Below are 23718 nucleotides of genomic sequence, written 5' to 3'. Positions count from 1 at the left end.
CATCCATTAGCCCTCTGTGTCTGTACTGTTACACACTTAACATTATGGCTGGTCCATACAATCAGAGCAACTGTTACCACCCACCTTTCGTGTCTCCCTCTTTCCTCATAGACTGTAAGCTTGCGAGCAGGGCCCTCACTCCTCTTGGTATTTGTTATAATCTACTGTATGTGATTATTGTTATGCTGTAATGTCTATTGTCTGTACAAATCCCCTCTGAAATGTAAAGTGCTGCGGAATATGTCGGCGCTATAAAAATAAAATTTATTATTATTATTATATTTGTGTGTGGAGTGAGTGTGGCTATGCGGAGTGGCCAAGGCTAGGTGAAGTCAGCGTGGTTTGATATACACACAAACTCGTGTGTGTCTGTGTATATTACATGCATTTAGAGGTGTTTTCCATGAGAACAAAGTACATTTTAATTAATAGAACTTGGAATAATAATAATAAGTTCGACAATTGGATGTGTTAAAAAAAATGATGCTGCACTGATATAATCTTATAAATGTGTCCCTGCTGTGTAACGTCTTAGGGCAGTATCACACGTCGGAAAAAACGGTACCAGAGCTATCCGTGTGTCCGCGTGGTATATCCGTGTGACACACGTGTGCCTCATCAGGACCACGTATCCACACGGACAGCTCCGGTACCGTGCCGAGATATCTTCTCTCGAAATCTCATTCTGTGCATGCGCCGCCTCCGGCGGCCATTTTCATGAAGATCAACTCATCCGATTCATTACAGCAATAGAAGTGAGGGGACACCGGCCTTCCACAAAACGCCACCAGAGCCTCCGAACCACCAATCATCTGCAAAGGGCCGCGCACCAGCCTGGGATGGATGTGCGGGGGCTCCGGGATTTCCAAAAATGCCGGTGGAGCCCCCGCACCACCGATCATCTGCCAAACTGCCGCGCATCAGCCTGGGATGGATGTGTGGGGGCTTTCACAAAATGGCGGAACCCCCGCACCACCGAACCTGCTGCACCAGCCTGGGATGAGCCAGATCACCGCACACCACCTGTGACCCCGCTCTACCAGCGCTCACTATCACACCCTACCCCCCTGGTAAGCTGAATAATTCGGACTGTAAGATGGACCCTCATTTGATGCATTCATTTTTTCCCTATTTTTTCTTCTGAAAATTTGGGGTGTGTCTAATGGTCTGGCGTGTCTTACAGTCCGAAAAATACGGTACAACCACCGCGTCTGTCTTGTTGCTGGAGACTCAACATGCTCCTGCTAGATTGTAAGTGTCAAAAGACGTCACTACAGACTCAGGAACCCGGCGCACCACCAATGTTAAAAGATAGTGGACGGTCCGGAAATGCTTAAGGGAACACACAGCGAGTCTGCAAAATATTTTTGCATGTTTTAAAAACAAGAGGTGCGTGTCAATGGCATTCGACGAGAAAAAAAAATCTATTGTTCTCGAGAGATGTCTGGCAGGGGATTTATTGCCCCCTCCCTGTGGAGAACGCATAGCGTTCATGAGTATGGGGGGAGATCAAGAGAAATAACTTATATGGTCACCTAAACAATATTCTAGAAATCCTGCAGAGAACACAAGGATTCATTTTTTGGTTGATCCGTACCATTTTCTGACTGGTGAACTGCTAAGGTTGCAAAAGTGGCGACTGTTAACCGGTCATAGGGGAGAGGCTCCTGCTGCAGTCAGTTCTCTTTTAGCAAGGTATAGGATAATGAGAAAGAAGAGGAAGGGCATAGCTGATCTCTCAGACACAAACACAGAAGATTTCTTTACCTATTTTTCTGTCTTAACTGTAATAGGAGATAAAATAGAATCAAATCAAAAGAACAGGGTTGGCAAGAGCTGTGCCGATTTCTTGCAGAAATGTCGTCTCTGAAAGTCCCTTCTACATAATAGAGGTTTCAATTTATCACAGAAATATCTATTTTAGGATGTGCGTCTGGCCACAAGCTTGTCGACTATTTCCAGTAGCGACCAGGAACATTGTAAATGCAACTCAAAACTATAATACAAGCAGTAACTCCAGATAAACACAATATTTGTATTAACTTAAGTATTTCAAGAGTTATCACACTTTTTTTTATAAATTATGTTTTATGCATACTTACAGCACAAAGATAATACATTGAAATGTTATTAATTTAGAGTGCACCTGTCACGTACCAAATATAAATGCTAAATATGAACATTTTTCTACCTGGCGTAAATGTCGCCGTTTTCCTGAATCCGCCGCTGTTTTTTTTTTTTTTTTTGCTTCTAAGGCCAGTTTCACACTAGCGTTACCGGACGCAGTGCAAGGCCGCCGCTAAGCTCCGCCCCCAGCCGCGCCCCCTCCGGTCATCTCCTCCGATCACGACGCTGCATGCGATCAGCGTACCCTATACTTAGCGTTGGGTACGCTGGTCGTGCGCTGGTACACTTTTGCCCGTGCATTCGCCCTTTTTGCGCTGCGCCGAGCGCACAAAAATGCAACACAGTGCATTTGGCGCACGTCGGCGCAGTGCAAAAAGGGCGGGTGCGCGGGCAAAAGTCTACCAGCGCACGACCAGTGTACCCAACGCTAAGTATAGGGTACGCTGATCGCATGCAGCGTCGTGTGATCGGAGGAGGAGATGACCGGAGGGGGCGCGGCCGGGGGCAGAGCTTAGCGGCGGCCGTGCGCTGCGCCCGGTAACGCTAGTGTGAAACTAGTCTAAGCCTCTCCATTCCTGAGATATGGACTCCTCATCTTGGTATTTAAGTCTAGTATTTTAGTCAATTGGGTGTGGTCCTGAAGAAGACGCCCACAGAGAATAGTTGATCATGTCGCCCACTTGACTAACATGACTTCATGTAATTACATGGAAGGAAAAGGCCACATCTCAGGAACGGAGAGGCACAGGAACAAAACAAAAGCAACACCGGATTCAGGAGAAACAGCAGGTTTAAAACCAGATAAATAAAAAAAAATCTAAAAAAATACATATTTCAGGAAAGTGCCAGGCCCTCTTAAAAATTATCATTCTTTTAATTCCTACATAACAAGGTGGTTCAATTTATAAGGAAAAGATAATATGTTACGTACATCAATAAAGGAAGCGTTGATATAGTCTGTGTATTCTTCTCCTCTCTTCATGGACAGAATCACCCGGTTAAAATCATCTGATGGGATTTAAAGCACTAGAAAATTATTAAGGTCTAGGGTGGTATCATACATCCACTATGGCAGTCATGGTCCAGTATTTAAAAGCAACTGTGAACATTGTGGTTACCCTTCACACAGGATCTGACTGAATTATATGGGTCCATCCATTAGATTATCAGAACTACAGCAAGGTGCCCAGTAAGTGACACACCGCTGGAGTCAGGATCTCTGCCCCTATATTATGCTGATCTCAGATTGGGTAACATAAATTTGGTGACAGATTCTCTTATAAAAATAAATCATAACCAAGGTAGTTAAAAAAAAAAAAGTGGCCATCATGGGTGTAACAAATATATAAGGCGAAAGTGAAAAACCCTGGGCCCTCTCCTACCATGTTCTATTTGGTAATCCGAGCTCAAGTTCTATCTCTGCATCACCTATAGGTGCCATCTGATGGCCACCAAATAATATTTCTGACTACATCTATTTGAGGAATCAATTTGAGATTATTTTCATTTTACATGAAGAAGTAAATTGATGAATTGCACATTCACTTTCCTTTGCATACACCAGATCATAAAGATTTAGCACTAGTCTTCTTCATGGCCTGATAACAGGATTAATTTTGTAAAGGGGTTGTCCGATAATTAAAGGCCTATCTTACTATTCATATCTATTAGACATAAGCATTTTTATGATTTACTTTTAAAATTACCTAACATTATTCCCTAAATATCCCCATTTATCGTTTTTGTTTCAGCTTCTTATAACTCTCCTTTAGAAATATCCAGCATGCTGTCACAACTCTGTTGTTGGGCCCTGTTCCCTGGATTACTTCTAATGGTGAAGATGCCGGGGCCACGTACCTTGCCTTAACTCCTAAATCCACCCTTAGTCTGTCCCCTTCCCCCACCCAGGGAAGAGGTGAGTAGTAGTGTACCATAATAACCAACCAGACTAACAGGGATAAAGGAAAATACCATCATACAAATCTACTCACACAAACAACAGAGGTAAACACAGTGGAATAGAGAAAGGGGTAAAACCAAAGTAGGAGGCGGGGAATTAGCCCACAATAAAAACCTAGCAACTGTCACAGATAAATCCACCAAATGACTGAATCACTATCTCCTAACCATGCAGCACAAGCTAGCTCTGGCAAGGAGTTCCAGCCAGAGCCTAGAATATTTTGAAGAGGGGAGTGGCCAACAGTGAACAGCTGAGAGCCTTAATGCAGGAAAGCTGAGCAGATTAACTCCTGAACTGCTAAAATAAACCTGCACCATTTAATATGAAGGTGAAGTGCTTCTAAACAGTGCAGGAGTAGGAGAAATCAAATGTTGTAGTCTTCTGGCTCCTCTCTGTCATGATAAACCCATGACACATGTCTAGTGGGGTCTCCAGATCAATGACATCCTTCCTGCTGCTTCTCCCCACCTGAGTATGTGATTCCTCACCAGGACATGGCAAACAGACTGCTTTTATTAGTCAACACCCGGGTACACCAAGTCATAACAAGATCCAATGAAACCTACATGGGATAATCTGGATGACTCTGGCTTTCTTCATGTTGGCCGGCAGGTTCCCCGTCCTCATATTTTCTTTCATTATTCTGACGTTTGTTAGTTTCTGCAAATATAAAAAAGAAATAAAATCACTGTAGTTCTGGAGTGAATATACATCGCTATAATAAAATGCATGTGATGATGACCTTTCCATAGGGTCCCACACCATCAGCCGAAAGAAGGAGCTGGATAGCGTCACTGCTCCTCACCCTAATGGGTGCCTGTGGTCCTCGAGGTTTGACTTGACTGATCAAACATTTATGTCCTATCCTAAGACCTGGAGAACTTCTTTAAGGTGGGTCTTCTGTTGGCAGATTTTACAATACAAACTGCATACATTACTGACTAGATCTATAGACTTGATGAGGTTGGTGTACTTACTTTGATAATCCAAATAAAAATATCTGAATGATCCTTATTTGCACCCTCTGCCCGGTATTATAATGGACTATGGATTATGTAGCCATTCTGACATGGATTTTTTCACAGTAAGTACACCAGCCTCATCATGTCTGGGAAATCTTTAGTAAAATGCACGCAGGTTCTACTGTAAAATGTTTTGCTGGATGTTAATGTTGAAACTTAATGTGAAAAGCAGCTGTTTTTTCGCAGCCTAAGGGTCTCTTCTTGATTGTAGTAAAATTAACTTTGAAGGCTAGAAAAATATAATAAACTTTCATTAAAAAAAAACAGCACCACCCATTTCAATAGGCTGTATCCGGAATTGCATCTTAGCTCCACTGAAGTGAGTCAGGCTCAGCTGCAGTACCCCACACACCCAGTATACATGTGAGGCATAAGGCCCCGACGATCCGAATAGTACACAGATTCCAATATCAAGCTGAGCTGCGGGACGCCACGTGAGCAAACTCCTGAGAGCAGCGCTGCTTGTTGGTGCAAGTCTGTCTACTACAAGGTAAACACTAAATTAAGATCTGGACTGTCAGATCTTAAAAGGAACTGTCATCGTTAATGACTACTTTGGATTTAGTGAAAAGCAAAATAGATAGTAGGAGTGTAATTAACACTAGTTTACATTGAAATTATAGATTAAAAAAAAATTAGCAACAATTTATAATGTTTGCTGAAAGGGGTTGTCCAGAATTTGAAAAACATTGTTGCTTTAAAAAATAAAATAAAATAGTGCCACTCCTGTCCACAGGCTGTGTGCGGTATTACAGCTCAATCTCATTCACATCATTGGAGTTGAGCAGCAATACCAGACACAATCCAGGTGTGTAGCAGTAATACCCTGCCTGGAGGCACATAAGAAACCACCATAGGAAGACCCCATCGCATAAGAAGGCACATAAGTCACCCACCAATTATGGCACATGGCAGGAAGGTGGGACCTCATGCTGCAGCTGCATTACTGCACAAGATCTCGATGACACATGTCTGCTTGGGGTCCCATGTCTTTTATGTTGTTACTCACCAGTCCCAAGTCCAGCACAAAGCGATACATTACTTCCTATCTACAGCCGGTCCTGTCTCCTTTTCTAACTTGACACACACCAATGATTTCACACTCCTAGGTCATTTAAGGTATTCAGGTAATTGGCGTTCCTGCCCACTACACTGTACCACCACTGCAGACTCAGCCCTACCACATCAGTTCCAATGTTACTACAACACTACTATTCCATTAATCATTGTTCTAGCACTGCTACACCAGTCACCGCTGCTACAAGTCTGCTCTGCTGGTCATTGTTGCTCCAGCATTGCTACATGAGCCACTGCTGCAACAATTTTTCTTTTCCTGTCTTTGTTGTTTTAGCTTTGATACATCAGTCATTGCTTGTCAAATTCGGCTTCATCAATAACTGTTCCAGCTCTGCTACATCAGTCATTGCTGGTCCAATTCGGCTTCAACAGTTATCACTCTTCCAGTGCTGCTACATTGGTCCTCACTGTTCCAGCACTGCTATATCAGTTCCAGCGCTGCTACATGGTTTATCACTGTTCCAGCGCTGCTACATCTCTCATCATTGTTCCAGCGCTGCTACATCGCTCATCATTGTTCCAGCGCTGCTACATCGCTCATAACTGTTGCAGCGCTGCTACATCGCTCATAACTGTTGCAGCGCTGCTACATCGGTCATCACTGTTCCAGCGCTGTTACATCGGTCATCACTGTTCCAGCGCTGCTACATCGGTCATCACTGTTCCAGCGCTGCTACATCGGTCATCACTGTTCCAGCGCTGCTACATCGGTCATCACTGTTCCAGCGCTGCTACATCGGTTATCACTGTTCCAGCGCTACTACATCGGTCATCACTGTTCCAGCGCTGTTATATTGGTTATCACTGTTCCAGCACTGCTACATCGGTCATCACTGTTCTAGCGCTGCTACATCGGTCGTCATTGTTCCAGCGCTGCTACATCACTCATCACTGTTCCAGCGTTGGTACATTGCTCATAACTGTTGCAGCGCTGCTACATTGGTCATCACTGTTCCAGCGCTGCTACATCGGTCATCACTGTTCCAGCGCTGCTACATAGGTCATCACTGTTCCAGCGCTGCTACGTTGCTCATCACTGTTCCAGCGCTGCTACGTTGCTCATCACTGTTCCAGCGCTGCTACGTTGCTCATCACTGTTCCAGCGCTGCTACATCGGTCATCACTGTTCCAGCGCTGCTACATCGGTTATCACTGTTCCAGCGCTGCTACGTTGCTCATCACTGTTCCAGCGCTGCTACATCGGTTATCACTGTTCCAGCGCTGCTACATCGGTTATCATTGTTCCAGTGCTGTTACGTCGCTCATCACTGTTTCAGCGCTACTACATCAGTCATCACTGTTCCGGCACTGCTACATCGGTCAACTCTGTTCCGGCGTTGCTACATCGGTCAACTCTGTTCCAGCTCTGCTTCAGTCATCACTATTCCAGTTCTTCTACACCAGCTTCTCCTTTACCGCACGTTACATCTTTCAGACCCCTTCTCACCATCACTGCTGTCCTGATGCACCAGCACCACCTGTCTGTGGTGCTCAAGAACTGATTTTGTGCACCAGAGGGTTCCAGGGTCTATCGCTCCAGGTGAGACACAGCCACAATCTACACCAGAAAGTTAACAATTCAATACAAGAGGAGACTGTCTTACTGACAGTGTCGCTGAATTGTAAGTACATAGCTCAGAACACCAATATTAATCTCCGTAAGAGTTCTATTGTCATGGAAACGGTTTCCCATACTTCACACATTCTCTGTAAATTCTGCATCCTCCCACGTTTTCACACTGTAATTGGTCCACAGCTTTACACAGTGCACCCTTTCACAATGTGGTTGAGCTTCTTCTGTTTAGCATCTGCTTAACCTTTACTGCCTGGAGACTACATAAAAATCAGTGGAAAATACCTAATATGGCAATCCGAATAACCAGCAATGTTTCAATGCAGGCGACTCCTCTAACTTCACTGGAATTTCATTAAATGCTGCTCTAAACCTAGTCTTTATCTTAAAGGGGATCTCCGGAAATATAAAAAAATAATGAAAGGAAGGAAAATGTAATTCTATATATTAGAGGTGTCCTGACTCTCCGATCACAGCAGATGTTGCCCAGGTCCTTTTGACCTGATCTTCCATGAGAGTTGTCTGGCAATGTCTTATTACCCTCTCCACACTGAAATAGCATGTACGCTCAGCCGAGGGGAGCATACATGTATATGGGGTAATCACCTGATTGGTGTTAATAACAGAGGAAGCTAATGACATTCTCACATACACAGTAAAGCCAATTGTTTCACTTGGTCTTTAAAACTAGAGATAAAAAAAATAAAGTGGAGAACATGATGGCAGGTTTTTTTTTTAATGGGATCAGTGTAAAAAATTATTACAGTCAGTAATCTGGTTATCTTGTAAGTACGACCATCGAAAACATCAAGCGGCAGTTTATGACCTTTGTAAGGAAAAATGATCAGGCATGTTGAAAACCAATATGTCCAATCTTATGTTTCCTAGGTTTAGCTGCCACTTTTTTGATGGATGTGTCTACTTTAAGCTAATGCCAAACTCCTATGACAGTGCCTTATCTATTATGGAAATAAAAAAAAATAGGCATATTGGCAACTATGATATCTGTGATATCCTGTAATTCCCCTCCTACAGTAAATGGTAAAAGCTTACTTTAAACTCCTGTTCCAGACCAACTTTCTCAAAGTGCGGTGCCGGACTGTACAACGTCTGAAGGTGTTTCTCTAATGAGGCCACATCGAGCTCCGTGTCACCATAGAGGTAGTATTCTAGTAAGGCTTGATAAATGAATGAATACTGCATCTGAAAGAATGATAGAAAATCACTGCAGAATAGTAGAGAGTGGAAAAGAGTAACACATAAAAACAAATAACTTTACTATCAGGCCATCCAGAGTGACAGAAGCTCCTAATCCTTGGCATATACATTAATCTACAGGATGATATTCTGGTTTACTGCAGCCACCACTAGGGGGAGCTTACTGAATATTGTGTATACACTGACTCTAAACTCCCCCTAGTGGTGGCTGTAGGAATCTAGGAGATCCCCATTCAACTGTGTCTCTGCAAGGGAATCTGGGGCTCAGTATCAGATCTAATCTCTATAAAACCAACTCAGCATTCAAAGGTGCATCCTGCTGCTGACCACCATTTTCCAGGATGTCAGGACTGTCTCTTTCAGCTCCTGGCCAATAGAGGCGTTACCAATATAAGGGACCTTATATGACAAACAGAAGTGATCGATAACTTGTGACTACCCTCCTATTGCAATATCACAACTTCCATCATGCCGGTGCCTGAGCAGCTGATGGCGTGATGAGAGTTGTAGTCCTGCATCGGCTGGAGAATCCTATACCGCTGATTGCTGGAGACTACTTGTATAAAGTAAAATTATCATTATTTAGTGATGCCACATAGGCCACATTCTTGTTGTTTCCCCTTTTTCTTACATCAGTTTGCACCATTTGGGGCCGTTGACCTCGGATTTTCAAAACAAAATCGAAAACGTCCACCTTCTTTTCTTCATTCATCATGTCGATAATAGCGTCTATCAATATGAATGTGCCCGTCCGTCCAACACCGGCGCTAAAAGACGTAGAACAGCGCAGATCAGTCAAATCAGGAAAATTAAAAAAAACAAATCGCTAAATATTTGATTACTTTTGCCGCGCAGAGGGGCATCAGTCCAAGGAGGCGGATTTTCATGAATTACCACAACTAGATTCACACTTATAAAAATTCATTTAATATCCCATCCATATACAGGTGCTTCTCGCAAAATTAGAATATCATCAAAAAGTTAATTTATTTCAGTTCTTCAATACAAAAAGTGAAACTCCTATATTCTATAGTCATTACAGAGTGATCTATTTCACGTGTTTATTTCTGTTAATGTTGATGATTATGGCTTACAGCCAATGAAAACCCAAAAGTCATTATCTCAGTAAATTAGAATACTTTATAACACCAGCTTGAAAAATGATTTTAAAATCTGAAATGTTGGCCTACTGAAATGTATGTTCAGTAAATGCGCTCAATACTTGGTCGGGGCTCGTTTGGCATCAATTACTGCATCAATATGGCATGGAGGCGTCAGCCTGTGGCACTGCTGAGGGGTTATGGAAGCCCAGGTTGCTTTGATAGCATCCTTCAGCTCGTCTGCATTGTTGGGTCTGGTGTCTCTCATCTTCCTCTTGACAATACTCCATAGATTCTCTATGGGGTTAAGGTCAGGCGAGTTTGCTGCCAATCAAGCACAGTGATACTGTTGTTTGTAAACCAGGTATTGGTACTTTTGGCAGTGTGGACAGGGGTCAAGTCCTGCTGGAGAATGACATTTCCATCTCCATAAAGCTTGTCAGCAGAGGGAAGCATGAAGAGCTCTAAAATTTCCTGGTAGACGGCTGCACTGACTTTGATCTTAATAAAACACGTGGACCTACACCAGCAGATGCCATGGCTCCCCAAACCATCACTGATTGTGGAGACTTCACACCAGATCTCCAGCAGCTTGGATTGTGGCCTCTCCACTCTTCCTCTAGACTCTGGGACCTGGATTTCCAAATGAAATGAAAAATTTACTTTCATCTGAACACAACACCTTGGAGCACTGACAACAGTCCAGTTCTTTTTCTCCTTGGCCCAGGTAAGACGCTTCTGGTGTTGTCTATTGGTCATGAGTGGCTGCCACAAGGAATGTGACACTTGTAGCCCATGTCCTGGATACGTCTGTGTGTGGTGGCTCTTGAAGCAATGACTCCAGCAGCAGTCCACTCCTTGTGAATCTCCCCCCAAATTTTGAATGGCCTTTTCTTAACAATCCTTTCAAGGCTGCGGTTATCCCGGTTGCTTGTGCACCTTTTTCTACCACACTTTTTCCTTACACTCAACTCTCCATTAATATGCTTGGATATGGCGCTCTGTGAACAGCCGGCTTCTTTAGCAATGACCTTTTGTGGCTTACCCTCCTTGTGGAGTGTGTCAATGACTGCCTTCTGGACATCTGACAAGTCAGCAGTCTTCCCCATGATTGTGGAGCTACTGAAACAGACTAAAGGCCCCATTACACAAAACGATGTCCCAGCGATCCCACCAACGATCCGACATGGATGGGATCGCTGGCACATCGTTGGGCTGATCACTGGTGAGCTGTCACATAGACAGCCCCTCCAGTGATCAGGACCAGCGAGCAAGCTGGTTTCCAATGTAAACAGTGGGTATCTAAGAGCCTCGCAGCTCCTGGATACCCGCTGTTTACATTGGAAACCAGCATCGCTGATCGCTGGTCTCTCGCTGCCACACGCAGCAATGCGTGCTGGCCAACGGGAGACCGGCGATCAAAAAATGGCCCAGGACGATTGAGCACGATCAGCGATACCCAGCAGGGGGCCGGTCGCTGATCCCAGTCACACACAGCGATTTCGCTAGCGAGATCGCTGTATGTGACGGGGCCTTAAGGGACCTTTATAAACACTTAGGAAGCCTTTGCAGGTGTTTTTTGTTAATTATTCTAATTTACTGAGATAATGACTTTTGGTTTTCATTGGCTGTAAGCCATAATCATCAACATTAACAGAAATAAACACATGAAATAGATCACTCTGTGTGTAATGACTCTATATAATAAAATAATTTCACTTTTTGTATTGAAGAACTGAAATAAATTAACTTTTTGATGATATTCTAATTTTGTGAGAAGCACCTCCTGTATGTATGGTTGTACAGACGCAATCTGATGCTTTGCATTACTCATTTCAGCCACTAGGTGGTACAATGAAGTAAACGCTGACCAGTCACTTGCCACAAATTGTCATTTTCTACCTGAATCCAGGGTTATTTATTTTTTTGCCCCTGTGTCATCCCTTTTTCTAAATCTAGCCTTTCTAGCCAAGTGGGAGCCAAGACTAGATTTATATGGAAGGAAGAGGGGGCTATATCCCACAAAAAGAACAGCACCAGATTCAGGAGGTCAGTGGGAATTTGTACCAGATAAAAAAAAATGACATATATAGCAAGTAACAGGTCTGCTAAAAAAAAATCCTTTTTTAATAAAGCTCTCCTGTCATGTCTGTTTCAGTAAATACTTGAAAAAAACAAAGCTAGAGAGTCGTTTCTTAGGCTAGTTTCACATTAGCGTTTACGGCCGCAGCGTCGGGCTGCGCACGGCCGCCGCTAAGCCCGCCCCCTGCCGCGCCTCCACCGGTAGCTACGCCTACGGGCGCATGACGCTGCATGCATCCTGCGTCCCCTATCTTTAGCACTGGGGACGCAGGCCGAGCGCAGGTATGCGTTTGGCGGCGCATGCACCCTTTTGACGCTGCGCCGACCGCACCAAATTGCTACAGGTTGCGTTTGGCGCTGGTCAGCGCACCGTCAAAAGGGAGCATGCGCTGCCAAACGCATACCTGCGCTCGGCCTGCGTTTCCAGTGCTAAAGATAGGGGACGCAGGACGCATGCAGCGTCATGCGCCCATAGGCAGAGCTACCGGCGGAGGGCGGGGTTTAGTGGCGGCCGTGAGCAGCCTGACGCTGCGGCCGTAAACGCTAATGTGAAACTAGCCTTAGAACACTGTGCAGTGCCGTTCCTCGGTCGTATCTCCTGAAAATGTCTAAATATTTCAACCCTTTTTATTTACTCTGCCATTGGATTAATTCTGAGATAAGTGCGATAAGGAGAGCAGTTTTGCAGGGAAACAGATGACGGAAGATTTCGGGAATTCTATCTGGCAGCCTTTCATCACTCTATGAGCTTTCAATTAAAAAGAGGGCTGAGGTTTTGTTTTGATTTTCACCATAAAGAGGACCTTTTTTCAGTCGGCTGTATCTAAATGAGCCACAACAGACAAGGATGGCTCTGAGAGTTGATCCCAATTGATTCACAGAACCTGGCTCTTTTGATTAGTCGGCCTGGCATGACGTCACATGTGCGTCACCCGGCAACGATGTCGTCTCTCCATGCCAGAAAGCCAAACAAAGAGCCACGGATGCCTGTAGGCAGGGGGAGGCTCTCAGGGCTCCCATCCACAGGCCATCGGCCACAGAATACTGACCATGCCGCCGATGGATCAAATTGATTCGCATCAACTCTAGTGTCGCGGTTTCTAGAAAAAAAAAAAGTAGACTCCCTTTCTCTAATCTCATTCAACCCATAGAAACCTTCACCGACCTGACTCATTTCTTCCCCATAGAAGACACAGGGAATCTGTACCCACATACGAGATTAAAAGGGTTGTCCGCCTTAGAGTGACTGCAGACTTGTGAATCCTCACAGTGTGTGCACTATATTCTGTGAGCATTCTCCGGTGCCAATTTGCACACAATCGGTCACATGCCGACTAGACGTGCGCAGCTTCAATTCGCTCAATGCATGCGAATTAAATGAGGCCAGATGTCTATTCTGAATGTGGCCAGATGCAAATTGCATACTGGCGTTCACATGGCTGCCCGCCGCCGGCAGCGGAGAATTCTGACAAGGTGCAGTGTGCGCGATATAAGGATTCACAAGTCTGCAGTTACATAGACTGACTGCGGACTTGCAGGATAAGTCCAGACAACCCCTTTAAGGGCTCATTCAGACATTTGTTTTTTTAGATATGCCTTCTGTTCCTTGCTTTTAAGGGATAGAACACGTACCTATTATTATCTACCCATTGAAGTCTATTAATTAGTAAAAAAAAACAGACCGGAAACAGACAGATGCCGTCCATGTGTCATCAGAGTGCTGCCCGTATTTTACTGTTTTTTTCTCTTACACCAAAAACCAGTTTGGGCTGGCTGATAACAGGAAACAATAGACCACAGATGTTTTTCCAGAAATTGAAATATGAATAAATCCAACTTTCTAGAAGCATCAAGGAAAAGAACGATCATTTAGCCGAGGTCACACACACAACAGAAATATCTCATCTTTGTATTATACTCAGCACTGAGCTTTTTTTCTGCATTGAAAAACTTCACATAATTTCCATTTCGTTGCCAAGGATTTTGTAAGGAACTTTTAACGTTAGCATGTAACCTTGAGCTCCTCAAGCCTATTCATGGGAGAAGATCTGGCTGTATGTCTCCTTATGACCAGCAGGTGTCACTGTTCCTTTAACTATAATTCAGAACGTTTCCTTGTTATACAGGAATGCGGATGATTTCCTAGTTACCGGACCTTGAAACCGTCTCCGGTGGCAGGTGGTCAATATTATCAATCTGAGGTTTTCAGAATCTGCAGTGATGGGCGGATTTTTATACACCCATTATAGGATGATTTCACATCTTTTACAACACTGGAACGAGGTATACAGTTACATCAGGTGCAGCCATAGTCCGTGCCAGGGTCAAGTCCTGTTCCTTAAAATAGCGTGTGGCATAAGTGTATTTATTTAATGAGGTCACGTCAAATATAGGCTGTCGTATAACTTGTCACCAGAGGGCCCCATAATTTATACCAGCCCCCCCCCCTACCATGTGCCATGTACAATACTGGTGTCTACTTATATGGAAAGTGTGCCTTTGGGGGATAAACCACATCTGCACCCCCTCCAGTGACCCGCACTTGGCTGTTTCTGCATCTTCCATAGGAAAAACCCAACTCCTTAGTTACCTCCTTTTCTCTCTGCTCCAATGTACACTGCTCAAAAAAATAAAGGGAACACTTAAACAACGGACTATAACTCCAAGTAAATCAAACTTCTGTGAAATCAAACTGTCCACTTAGGAAGCAACGCTGATTGACAATCAATGTCACATGCTGTTGTGCAAATGGAATAGACAACAGATGGAAATCATTGGCAATTATCAAGACACCCTCAATAAAGGAGTGGTTCTACAGGTGGGGACCACAGACCACATCTCTGTACCAATGCTTTCTGGCTGATGTTTTGGTCACTTTTGAATGTTGGTTGTGCTTTCACACTCGTGGTAGCATGAGACGGACTCTACAACCCACACAAGTGGCTCAGGTAGTGCAGCTCATCCAGGATGGCACATCAATGCGAGCTGTGGCAAGAAGGGTAGCTGTGTCTGTCAGCGTAGTGTCCACAGGCTGGAGGAACAACCAGGAGACAGGCAAGTACACCAGGAGACGTGGAGGGGGTCATAGGAGGGCAACATCTCAGCAGCAGGACTGCTACCTCCGCCTTTGTGCAAGGAGGAACAGGAGGATCACTGCCAGAGCCCTGCAAAATGACCTCCAGCAGGCCACAAGTGTGCATGTGTCTGCACAAACGGTTAGAAACCGACTCCATGAGGATGGTCTGAGTGCCCGACGTCCACAGATGGGGGTTGTGCTCCAAGTAAGTTTGATTTACTTGAAGTTATATTCTGTTGTTTAAGTGTTCCCTTTATTTTTTGAGCAGTGTATATAGATTACCAGTCTATGTGTGTGTGTATATATAGCCAAATTATATAAGTAACTTCTCATATTCTCACTAAAAAAAACAGTGTTGAGAGATCTATTTATTGTTGTTCCTCTATTATTCCTCCCTTAATTGAATACATAACTTGACCAACGAGCGCGCCATATTCCCTTCGTCGATGTGACACTTTAGGCTGGGTGCAGACGACAAGGCGTTCTTTCAACCAAGAGAATTGGACGATTATATTAATTACAATCTGACCACTGTGTGATCCAATTTTCTTGGATAAGACGGAAAAAAAAGTCTCCATTTTCTACATTCTGTCAGTCAGTGGAAATCGGACTGCACTCAGATGTCATCCAAGTGCAGTCTGGTTGTTTCCACGGACCCACTGACTTGCATGGCCGAGTGCGATCTGATAATCGGATCCAACTTTGCGAATATATGGATAACTTCAGAAGTCGGTATCTCCATTCCCTTTTAGGTTTCTCCCTACATAGCTAGACACTTTTAGGGCTCCTCATGCACATGGCTGTATTTTCGGTCCGAGTGAGATCAGACTAAACATCGTATCGCACTGGGACCAATGTTACTCTATCAGGTCGTGTACATCTCTGATTTTTTTTGACTCGGGTCAAGGAAAACATCACTGCATGCTAAAGTTGGATCCGATTATCGATTCGCACTCGGCTATGCAAGTCATCGAGTCCTTGGAATTCATTGGACTGCACTCGAATGGCATCTGAGTGAGGTCCAATTTCTACAGACTGAAGAATGGATACGTCTGAGAAATATTTTTTTACATCTTCTACTCATCCGAGAAAATCGTATCACACTGTGCTGACATTCTGCTCAGAGTTTGATCAAAGCGTGATTTACACAATCATCCCGATTCTCCTGGATGAGAGAATATACAGTCGCCTGCACCCGGTCTTTGTGTTTCGAGACGAGCCGCATTCACTGGGGAAACAGTAACACTTCCAATACAATTACAGGAAGAACAATGGAGGGACAGCACTACACCAGCTTCTAAGAAAAGACGCCCTAGGTGCTCGGTGGGTTCTCTTTAAGAAGAATATAAGTTATAGCGCTCGTCATTGTAGGAACACCGTCGCGCAGATGTTACCTGCAGTGAACAACAATGGGTCCGGCATGCGCAGGATTGAGAGATTTGACTTTCTTGAGGAACTTCAGCATACCAATGGGCGTGAAGGGCACTCCGAAGTCGGGCCAGCTGGTGAAATGGAGCTGCGTTACCAGACGGGGGGCCTTGCAGCCATCATGGACCTATAGAAAGAAAAACAATACCTAGATTAAACATTTCTAATAAAACAGTTAGTAAGAGCTTGTTGTACTGGTGGCCGCCATGTATACGATGCATTTCGGTCCGAATGGAGGGAACACTTACAGGTTGTATGCAGAACTTCCGGATGGTGTAATCCACCAGAACAATCACATCTTCCACCGACACTCGGATATTCCCATATACCCAGCAGCCTTGGTCCGGCCAGTACTGGTGACATTTATCCTGTATTAGTACAGTAAAGTGACATTTGCATTCAGAATCTAGGCCGATATCTTCGCCGTCAGTATGCCCCTAGCCATGCATCGCACTCCGCGATCTCCAGCAGTCTCACCGCCTACGCTCGGCCTCTGCTCCATACAGACATGACTCTACAGATCCCCGTTATTGGGATCGATCCATCAGTCACATTCACTTCCATGGGACTGATAGAGATAGCTGTTTTGTTGGAGGGGTGGCGAGCATGTGCACCACCGATCCGCTCACACTGGATGATTTGTGGGGGTCCCAATTGTCGGAGCTCTCCCCCCCGATTAATCATACATTTATCACCTATTCTGTGGATTGGTGATGTGTATTTAATGTTAAAGCCCTATTTAATTGGGTTAATGCCATATCAGACAATTTGCGCATATCCACAGCACCAGTTTTGAGAACAGGGCCTCCACTTACACCACCAGGATTGTTGCGGTGGACACTTTTGCGCAGCTCCCTCCATTGACTTCTATGGAAAATAGCCGGGCATACATCCATTTGAGAGGATGGACCGGCATCCATCAGAAATGTATCACAGCTGGGATTAGAGTTGCCTCTTTTCCTTATATTTATGTGATAGTCACGTGCTGCTCCGACAGATTTAATTGCTCTAGTCACAGCAAGAGCTGCACTCCTGATTCGACCCTCTGCATTGCTGATCATCACTTGGCGTCAAGTCTAATTTCAGTAAGTGCAACATATTCACGCCTATCACGAGACTGCAGAGAAATATACCAGGAAAGTGCAGGGAGGACAGGAAGCCGACGTCACCGCTGCCTCCCATTACACCGCTTCCTTATCTGCGGCCTCACCTCCTATTATAATACTTGAACTTTGTCACAGTCCTCATACAATAAAATCTGAAGGCATGCCAAAGGGAAGGACATGATAAGGATCAGGACACGCACCTCCTTCCTCTCCTTCAGGTTGGTGAGCATGACTATGGTGGCAGATCTCTGCTCCCAGATCATTCTCCAAAAGTCATTCATGGTCTCCTGCTTGGGGCCTGCGGTGGAAGAGAAAGACAGAGACTGCTACAGACACATGGTAAATGCAGAATACTCTCATCGGACTTTGATGGGCACAAAATGATTGAGTTTAGAAACTGTTAAGAGCGTTTGCTCTCTCTGGAGGACCTGTGCTGTCCGGCAATGCACAGAAAACCCATTGAACCGTGTAATGCTTTATTTCAGCTGCGGAGGCGCAGTACAGAAATGGAACACTTACTGCCAAGTTTCTCCACAGATAACAACTGATCGCTGGTGGTTCCAGCAAAGAGTCACATTGTGAGCTACATATTTTCATGAACCGTCTTAAAATTGTTCAAAAAGTTGAACTTTCTATTAACTGGCAAACATATGAGGGCCCCAGCAAGAAAAGGGCTTAGGATCAGAACTGCATGAAAACTTCATGAAGGCCATGTAAACACTTAATCCGGCACCGTAATGTACACTCTTCTCAGGCTGATCTTACAGGTGGTGCCAATGGCGGGTTCTGCCGGTGCATCCTCGAGATCAGCGGGAGGAATGGGGCCCTTTAAATGCAGCTGTCAATAGCAAAATTGGCATTTAAACGGGTTTTTCTAAACATTGCTGATCAGGAGCCTACCAATCACCTACCAGATTGCTGGGTAGTCTGGATTGTTTGCCGTCATGGTTGCACCGAAGGCACGAACTGTGTGCTCACCAATGCTACTATATGACACAGCTTTCCCTGCAATGATCCGGACAACAGCTTCAGAGCAGCATTTATACATTTTTATCAATAGACCTTGTAAGTGCTGCGATTCTTGCGCAGGAGACCGGCCACCGCTGATAGACCACAGTAGTGGCTGATAACCTAGTCAAGGAGCTTTAAACTAAAGAATTATGGTATAACTTCTTCTGTTATGGAAAACAGAGAGGATTTTTAATATGACGTAAATTGCAAAGTTGCGGTTTTTTACAAGCATTTTACAATTTTATCTGTTTAAGATGTTAAGAATAACTCTTTAAGTGGTAAGACACAGGGAGGAAGCTCCCTCTGTCACCCCCATCGCCGACAGAGGGATGAAGCTTCCTCTGTCACCCCCCATTGTTGACATTGGGAGGAAGCTCCCTCTGTCACCTCCCATAGTCGACAGAGGGAGGAAGCTCCCTCTGTCATCCCCATCGTCGACAGAGAGAAGAAGAAGCTCCCTCTGTCACTCTCATAGTCGACATAGGGAGGAAGCTCCCTCTGTCATCCCCATCGTCGACACAGGGAGGAAGCTCCCTCTGTCTCCCCCATAGTTGACATAGGGAGGAAGCTCTCTGTCGCCCCCATCGTCGACAGAGAGAAGAAGAAGCTCCCTCTGTTACCCCCCATCGTCGACAGAGGGAGGAAGCTCCCACTGTCACCCCCATCGTCGACAGAGGGAGGAAGCTCCCTATGTTGTTTGGGGCTGGCGGAACGCACTAAATAATAAAGAAGGTATTTAGGTGCGTTCGCAGCCCGAGGTCCACCGTGCAGAGATGGTAACTGCTGCTCGGTAATGGCGGACACTATATGGCGGTATAATAAATGAACACATGAGGGTCAACGTCACCCGGTGTGTATGGGGCGGACTCTGTTGCTTCACAGAGCCGCACTACCGCAGAATATAGATGCCGAAGCCTGTTAAGCTCACAGAGCTCGGCAAAGTAAGCGCTGTAGTAAGTCACAGGACTCTGCCCCAAGACACAGGGTCGGAGTCCCTCTAGACTCACCAGTACTCGGCGCCGCAGCTGCGGTGCCAGGGAGGACTAACTAAAGAGAAACCGCACTAAAGTGCATACACTCCCGCACGTCACTAACCAGCCTAGACTTAGGACTGGAAAGTGTATTTTAATAATACAGAAGTGCGCACGGTGCCACTCTGACAGGTGCTGCAGTAGATGCGGTACAATAGTGCCTTGTGCTGGATGGCACAACCTGGTGCTAAGAGTCGTGCATAGAACTGGGTGCACAGTGGCGCATAGACAATGCCACTACTAGGCGCTGACTCTGACTCAGATAACCCTACAACATGTACAACCAAGGGAGGGGATTATAATGAGTCAGTCACCAGTTTCATGCATCCATCATCACTCACACAAATAGCATAAAGAGTCTATACTAGCGCATGGCCGAGCAGCCATGCAAGCCTTTTATAGCAGTCTCCTTCCGGGACCTTCCTGATGGTCCAATCCGAGCTGATTTAGGACCTGAGCACGTGACCTCCGACCTCCAATGAGAGGTCATCCCACGGGCATGCTCAGTAGGCTGCAAAAAGGATTTAGACTCTGGAGCTGCTTGCTGCTGGCTAGTGTGGATTGCTAAAGCTGAACCAGAGGTGGCAGCAGCAACCAACCTGACAGCACTAACTAGGGCAAGACGCCGGGATTGACGCCTTTGCTGGGCAGCCTCCTCTGCGGCCGTAACAGAATGGGAGACAGCAGAAAGCAAGGCTCGGGCTTCCTCCCTTGCAGAGGCAGGAACCCGAGGCCTAACATGTCACCCCCCATCATCAACAGAGGGAGAAAGCTCCCTCTGTCAACCTCCATTTTTGACAGAGGGAGGAAGCTCCCTCTGTCACCCCCATAGTCGACATAGGGAGGAAGCTCCCTCTGTCACCCCCATCGCCGACAGAGGGAAGAAGCTTCCTCTGTCACCCCCCGATTGTCGACATAGGGAGGAAGCTCCCTCTGTCACCCCGTCATTGTAGACAGAGGGGAGAAGCTTCCTCTGTCATCCCCTATTATTGACAGAGGGAGGAAGCTCCCTCTGTCACCCCCCATTGTAGACAGAGGGGAGAAGCTTCCTCTGTCATCCCCTATTATTGACAGAGGGAGGAAGCCCCCTCTGTGACCCCCCCATTGTAGACAGAGGGGAGAAGCTCCCTCTGTCAACCCCCATTTACGACAGAGGGAGGAAGCTCCCTCTGTCACCCCCATAGTTGACAAAGGGAGGAAGCTCCCTCTATCACACCCATCGCCGACAGAGGGAAGAAGCTTCCTCTGTCACCCCCCCATTGTCGACATAGGAAGGACGCTCCCTCTGTCACCCCCTCATTGTAGACAGAGGGGAGAAGCTCCCTCTGTCACCACCGTCGTCCCTGCCACTTTGCGATGAGTTGCATGGCCTAATAGAATGCCTGTTAGCTTACACTGGCAGACATACCACACTGCAATACCAAAGTACTGATGATCTATGAGCAAGTGGGATTTTAAAAAAACAAAAATTCACACAAGCGCTTACCCAAAAATTAAACACTAATAATTCCCCAGCTGCTAGGTCACATGCGGGTCAAATTTAAAAAAATTTTCTTTTAAAAGTTCAATATAAAAAAAATTCCATCATTGCAGTGCCATGTCCCATTCAGTCAGGGGTGGCAGGTCAAATGTTAAAATATCAAAGCAGCAATGGAATAGGACGTTAAGTACACTATAACCACTATATTTCTTGCTCTTTACCATCGGCATGTCTGGTATTGCTATTAATAATAAAATGACCTAAATTGTAATACCAGTCAAAACCCAATGATAAAAGTGGCACTGTTCATGGAATAACTAAAAAAAAGAAAATCTTTTTTCTGCTTTACAATTTTTTTTTCCTCATGTCTTTTGTATAAGAATATAGCAGCAGAGCCCCGACGACTTACAAACATTCCACAAGTTCCTACCTTGAGCTGCTATGAACTTATTTTTCTCTCTGTAGCCCTGAAATGAAAGGAACAAACATTGCGAAATGCGTCAGCTGTGCCAAGGAAGTGAGCAGAGAGCGACAGGGACACGGAGTGTATGAAACAGATGGGAAACTCGGCTCTTACATCTATGTATGAGGCGTTAATGTAGTCTGAGCATACGGATCCATCAACTGCTGTCAGCACAACTCTGGAGTGGTCGTCTGATGAGAGAAGAGAAGCAATGACTAACTGGTCAGAACTTTCTACAGAAATAAATCTGATGTATTTACAAAAGGAAATGTCCCCGCGGACCACAAATCAAACAATCAGATGTCATCTTTTATCAGAAAACGTGCCTTAAAGGGGTTGTTCAGACCATTGGGTACAAGTCTACAGTCCCTCTAAGTGACTGCAGACCTGTGAATCCTTAGAGCGCATGCACTGTTGGGATTCTCATGTGCCGAGGCCAGGAGGGTGATCATGTGACTAAGTATGCGATTTTTATACTGCTGGCCACATTCCGACTAGTCGTATCCGGCCTAGCTCAGTACACTTGCATTGAGCAAGGCCCGTCTAGTCGGCATGTGACTGCGTATATGCAAATCACATTCTTGTGGTTAAATCCCGCTGCTCTCGGCGCCACGACCGGAAAATCCTGACAGCCCTTACTGTGCATGCTGTGAGGATCAAATCAAAAACTTCTGCAAGAACACCTCACTGAGAAGCACAAGGGCTTATCACTCCCCCCTCACTATATACATTTTTTATCTTCAAGAACTGATCTGATTCTTCTTGGGAAACGCCAGGCGATATTACGAGACACTTTCTGGAGAAGACTGCCTGTTTACATAGACAAGTAAGAATATGCTCGGAAGGATTCCTGTGACTTTGCCAACAAAGTCTATAACTGCAGGAACATTTTCTACATTTTTATCATCACAGGAACATTAAATGCGTATATGGATTGAGATCACTCATGCCAGGGTAACTGCAGTATTTTTGGACTATAAGATGCACTTTTTTCCCTCAAAATTTTGGTGGGAAACGGGGGTGCGTCTTATAGTCCGAATGGGGTTGAGCCAGTGGAGGAGCAGGATCTCAAGAGGCAGGGTCCCTTCTTCAGGATGTATTGCCCTATTTTTGATGCCACCGGCTTCCTGAGGAAAGGACCCATGCCTCCTGTGGAATAAACTCGGCTGACAGTTTATCCCAAGGCTTTTCCCATTCAGTTTCAGGTACATGTAGTACTCCGCGGACAGTGTATGCCAAGGCTTTTTCCCCCTCAGTTTCTGGGACATGTAGTACTCCGCGGACAGTGTATGCCAAGGCATTTTCCCCCTCAGTTTCTGGGACATGTAGTACTCCGCGGACAGTGTATGCCAAGACTTTTTCCCCCTCAGTTTCTGGGACATGTAGTACTCCGCAGACAGTGTATGCCAAGGCTTTTTCCCCCTCAGTTTCTGGGACATGTAGTACTCCACAGACAGTGTATGCCAAGGCTTTTTCCCCCTCAGTTTCTGGGACATGTAGTACTCCGCGAACAGTGTATGCCAAGGCTTTTCCCCCCTCAGTTTCTGGGACATGTAGTACTCCGCAGACAGTGTATGCAAAGGCTTTTTCCCTTCAGTTTCTGGGTCATGTAGTACTCCGCAGACAGTGTATGCCAAGGCTTTTCCCCTTCAGTTTCTGGGACATGTAGTACTCCGCGAACAGTGTATGCCAAGGCTTTTTCCCCCTCAGTTTCTGGGACATGTAGTACTCCGCAGACAGTGTATGCCAAGGCTTTTTCCCTTCAGTTTCTGGGTCATGTAGTACTCCGCAGACAGTGTATGCCAAGGCTTTTCCCCCTCAGTTTCTGGGACATGTAGTACTCCGCGAACAGTGTATGCCAAGGCTTTTTCCCCCTCAGTTTCTGGGACATGTAGTACTCCGCAGACAGTGTATGCCAAGGCTTTTTCCCTTCAGTTTCTGGGTCATGTAGTACTCCGCAGACA

The 23718-nt window shown here is 45.4% G+C and overlaps 1 protein-coding gene across 3 annotated transcripts in view; it reads right to left on the bottom strand.

Moving 5' to 3' along the window:
• PTPRE (protein tyrosine phosphatase receptor type E) overlaps positions 1-23718 on the bottom strand; it is a 228061-nt gene that overhangs the window by 35698 nt on the left and 168645 nt on the right. For all 3 annotated transcript variants that reach the window (XM_073546345.1, XM_073546346.1, XM_073546344.1), the window contains exons 7-15: positions 21869-21945; positions 21722-21758; positions 17970-18067; positions 16912-17031; positions 16630-16790; positions 9609-9744; positions 8813-8962; positions 4654-4747; positions 3059-3135 (exon numbers count right to left, since the gene is read on the bottom strand). In XM_073546345.1, the coding sequence (XP_073402446.1) occupies positions 3059-3135; positions 4654-4747; positions 8813-8962; positions 9609-9744; positions 16630-16790; positions 16912-17031; positions 17970-18067; positions 21722-21758; positions 21869-21945 (950 nt within the window). The remainder of the gene's footprint in view (positions 1-3058; positions 3136-4653; positions 4748-8812; positions 8963-9608; positions 9745-16629; positions 16791-16911; positions 17032-17969; positions 18068-21721; positions 21759-21868; positions 21946-23718) is intronic.

The sequence above is a fragment of the Dendrobates tinctorius genome, unplaced genomic scaffold (assembly GCF_039654945.1).
Source record: "Dendrobates tinctorius isolate UK_male_01 unplaced genomic scaffold, ASM3965494v1 ptg000147l, whole genome shotgun sequence".
NCBI lineage: Eukaryota > Metazoa > Chordata > Amphibia > Anura > Dendrobatidae > Dendrobates > Dendrobates tinctorius.
This window is presented reverse-complemented; position numbering and strand designations above follow the sequence as displayed.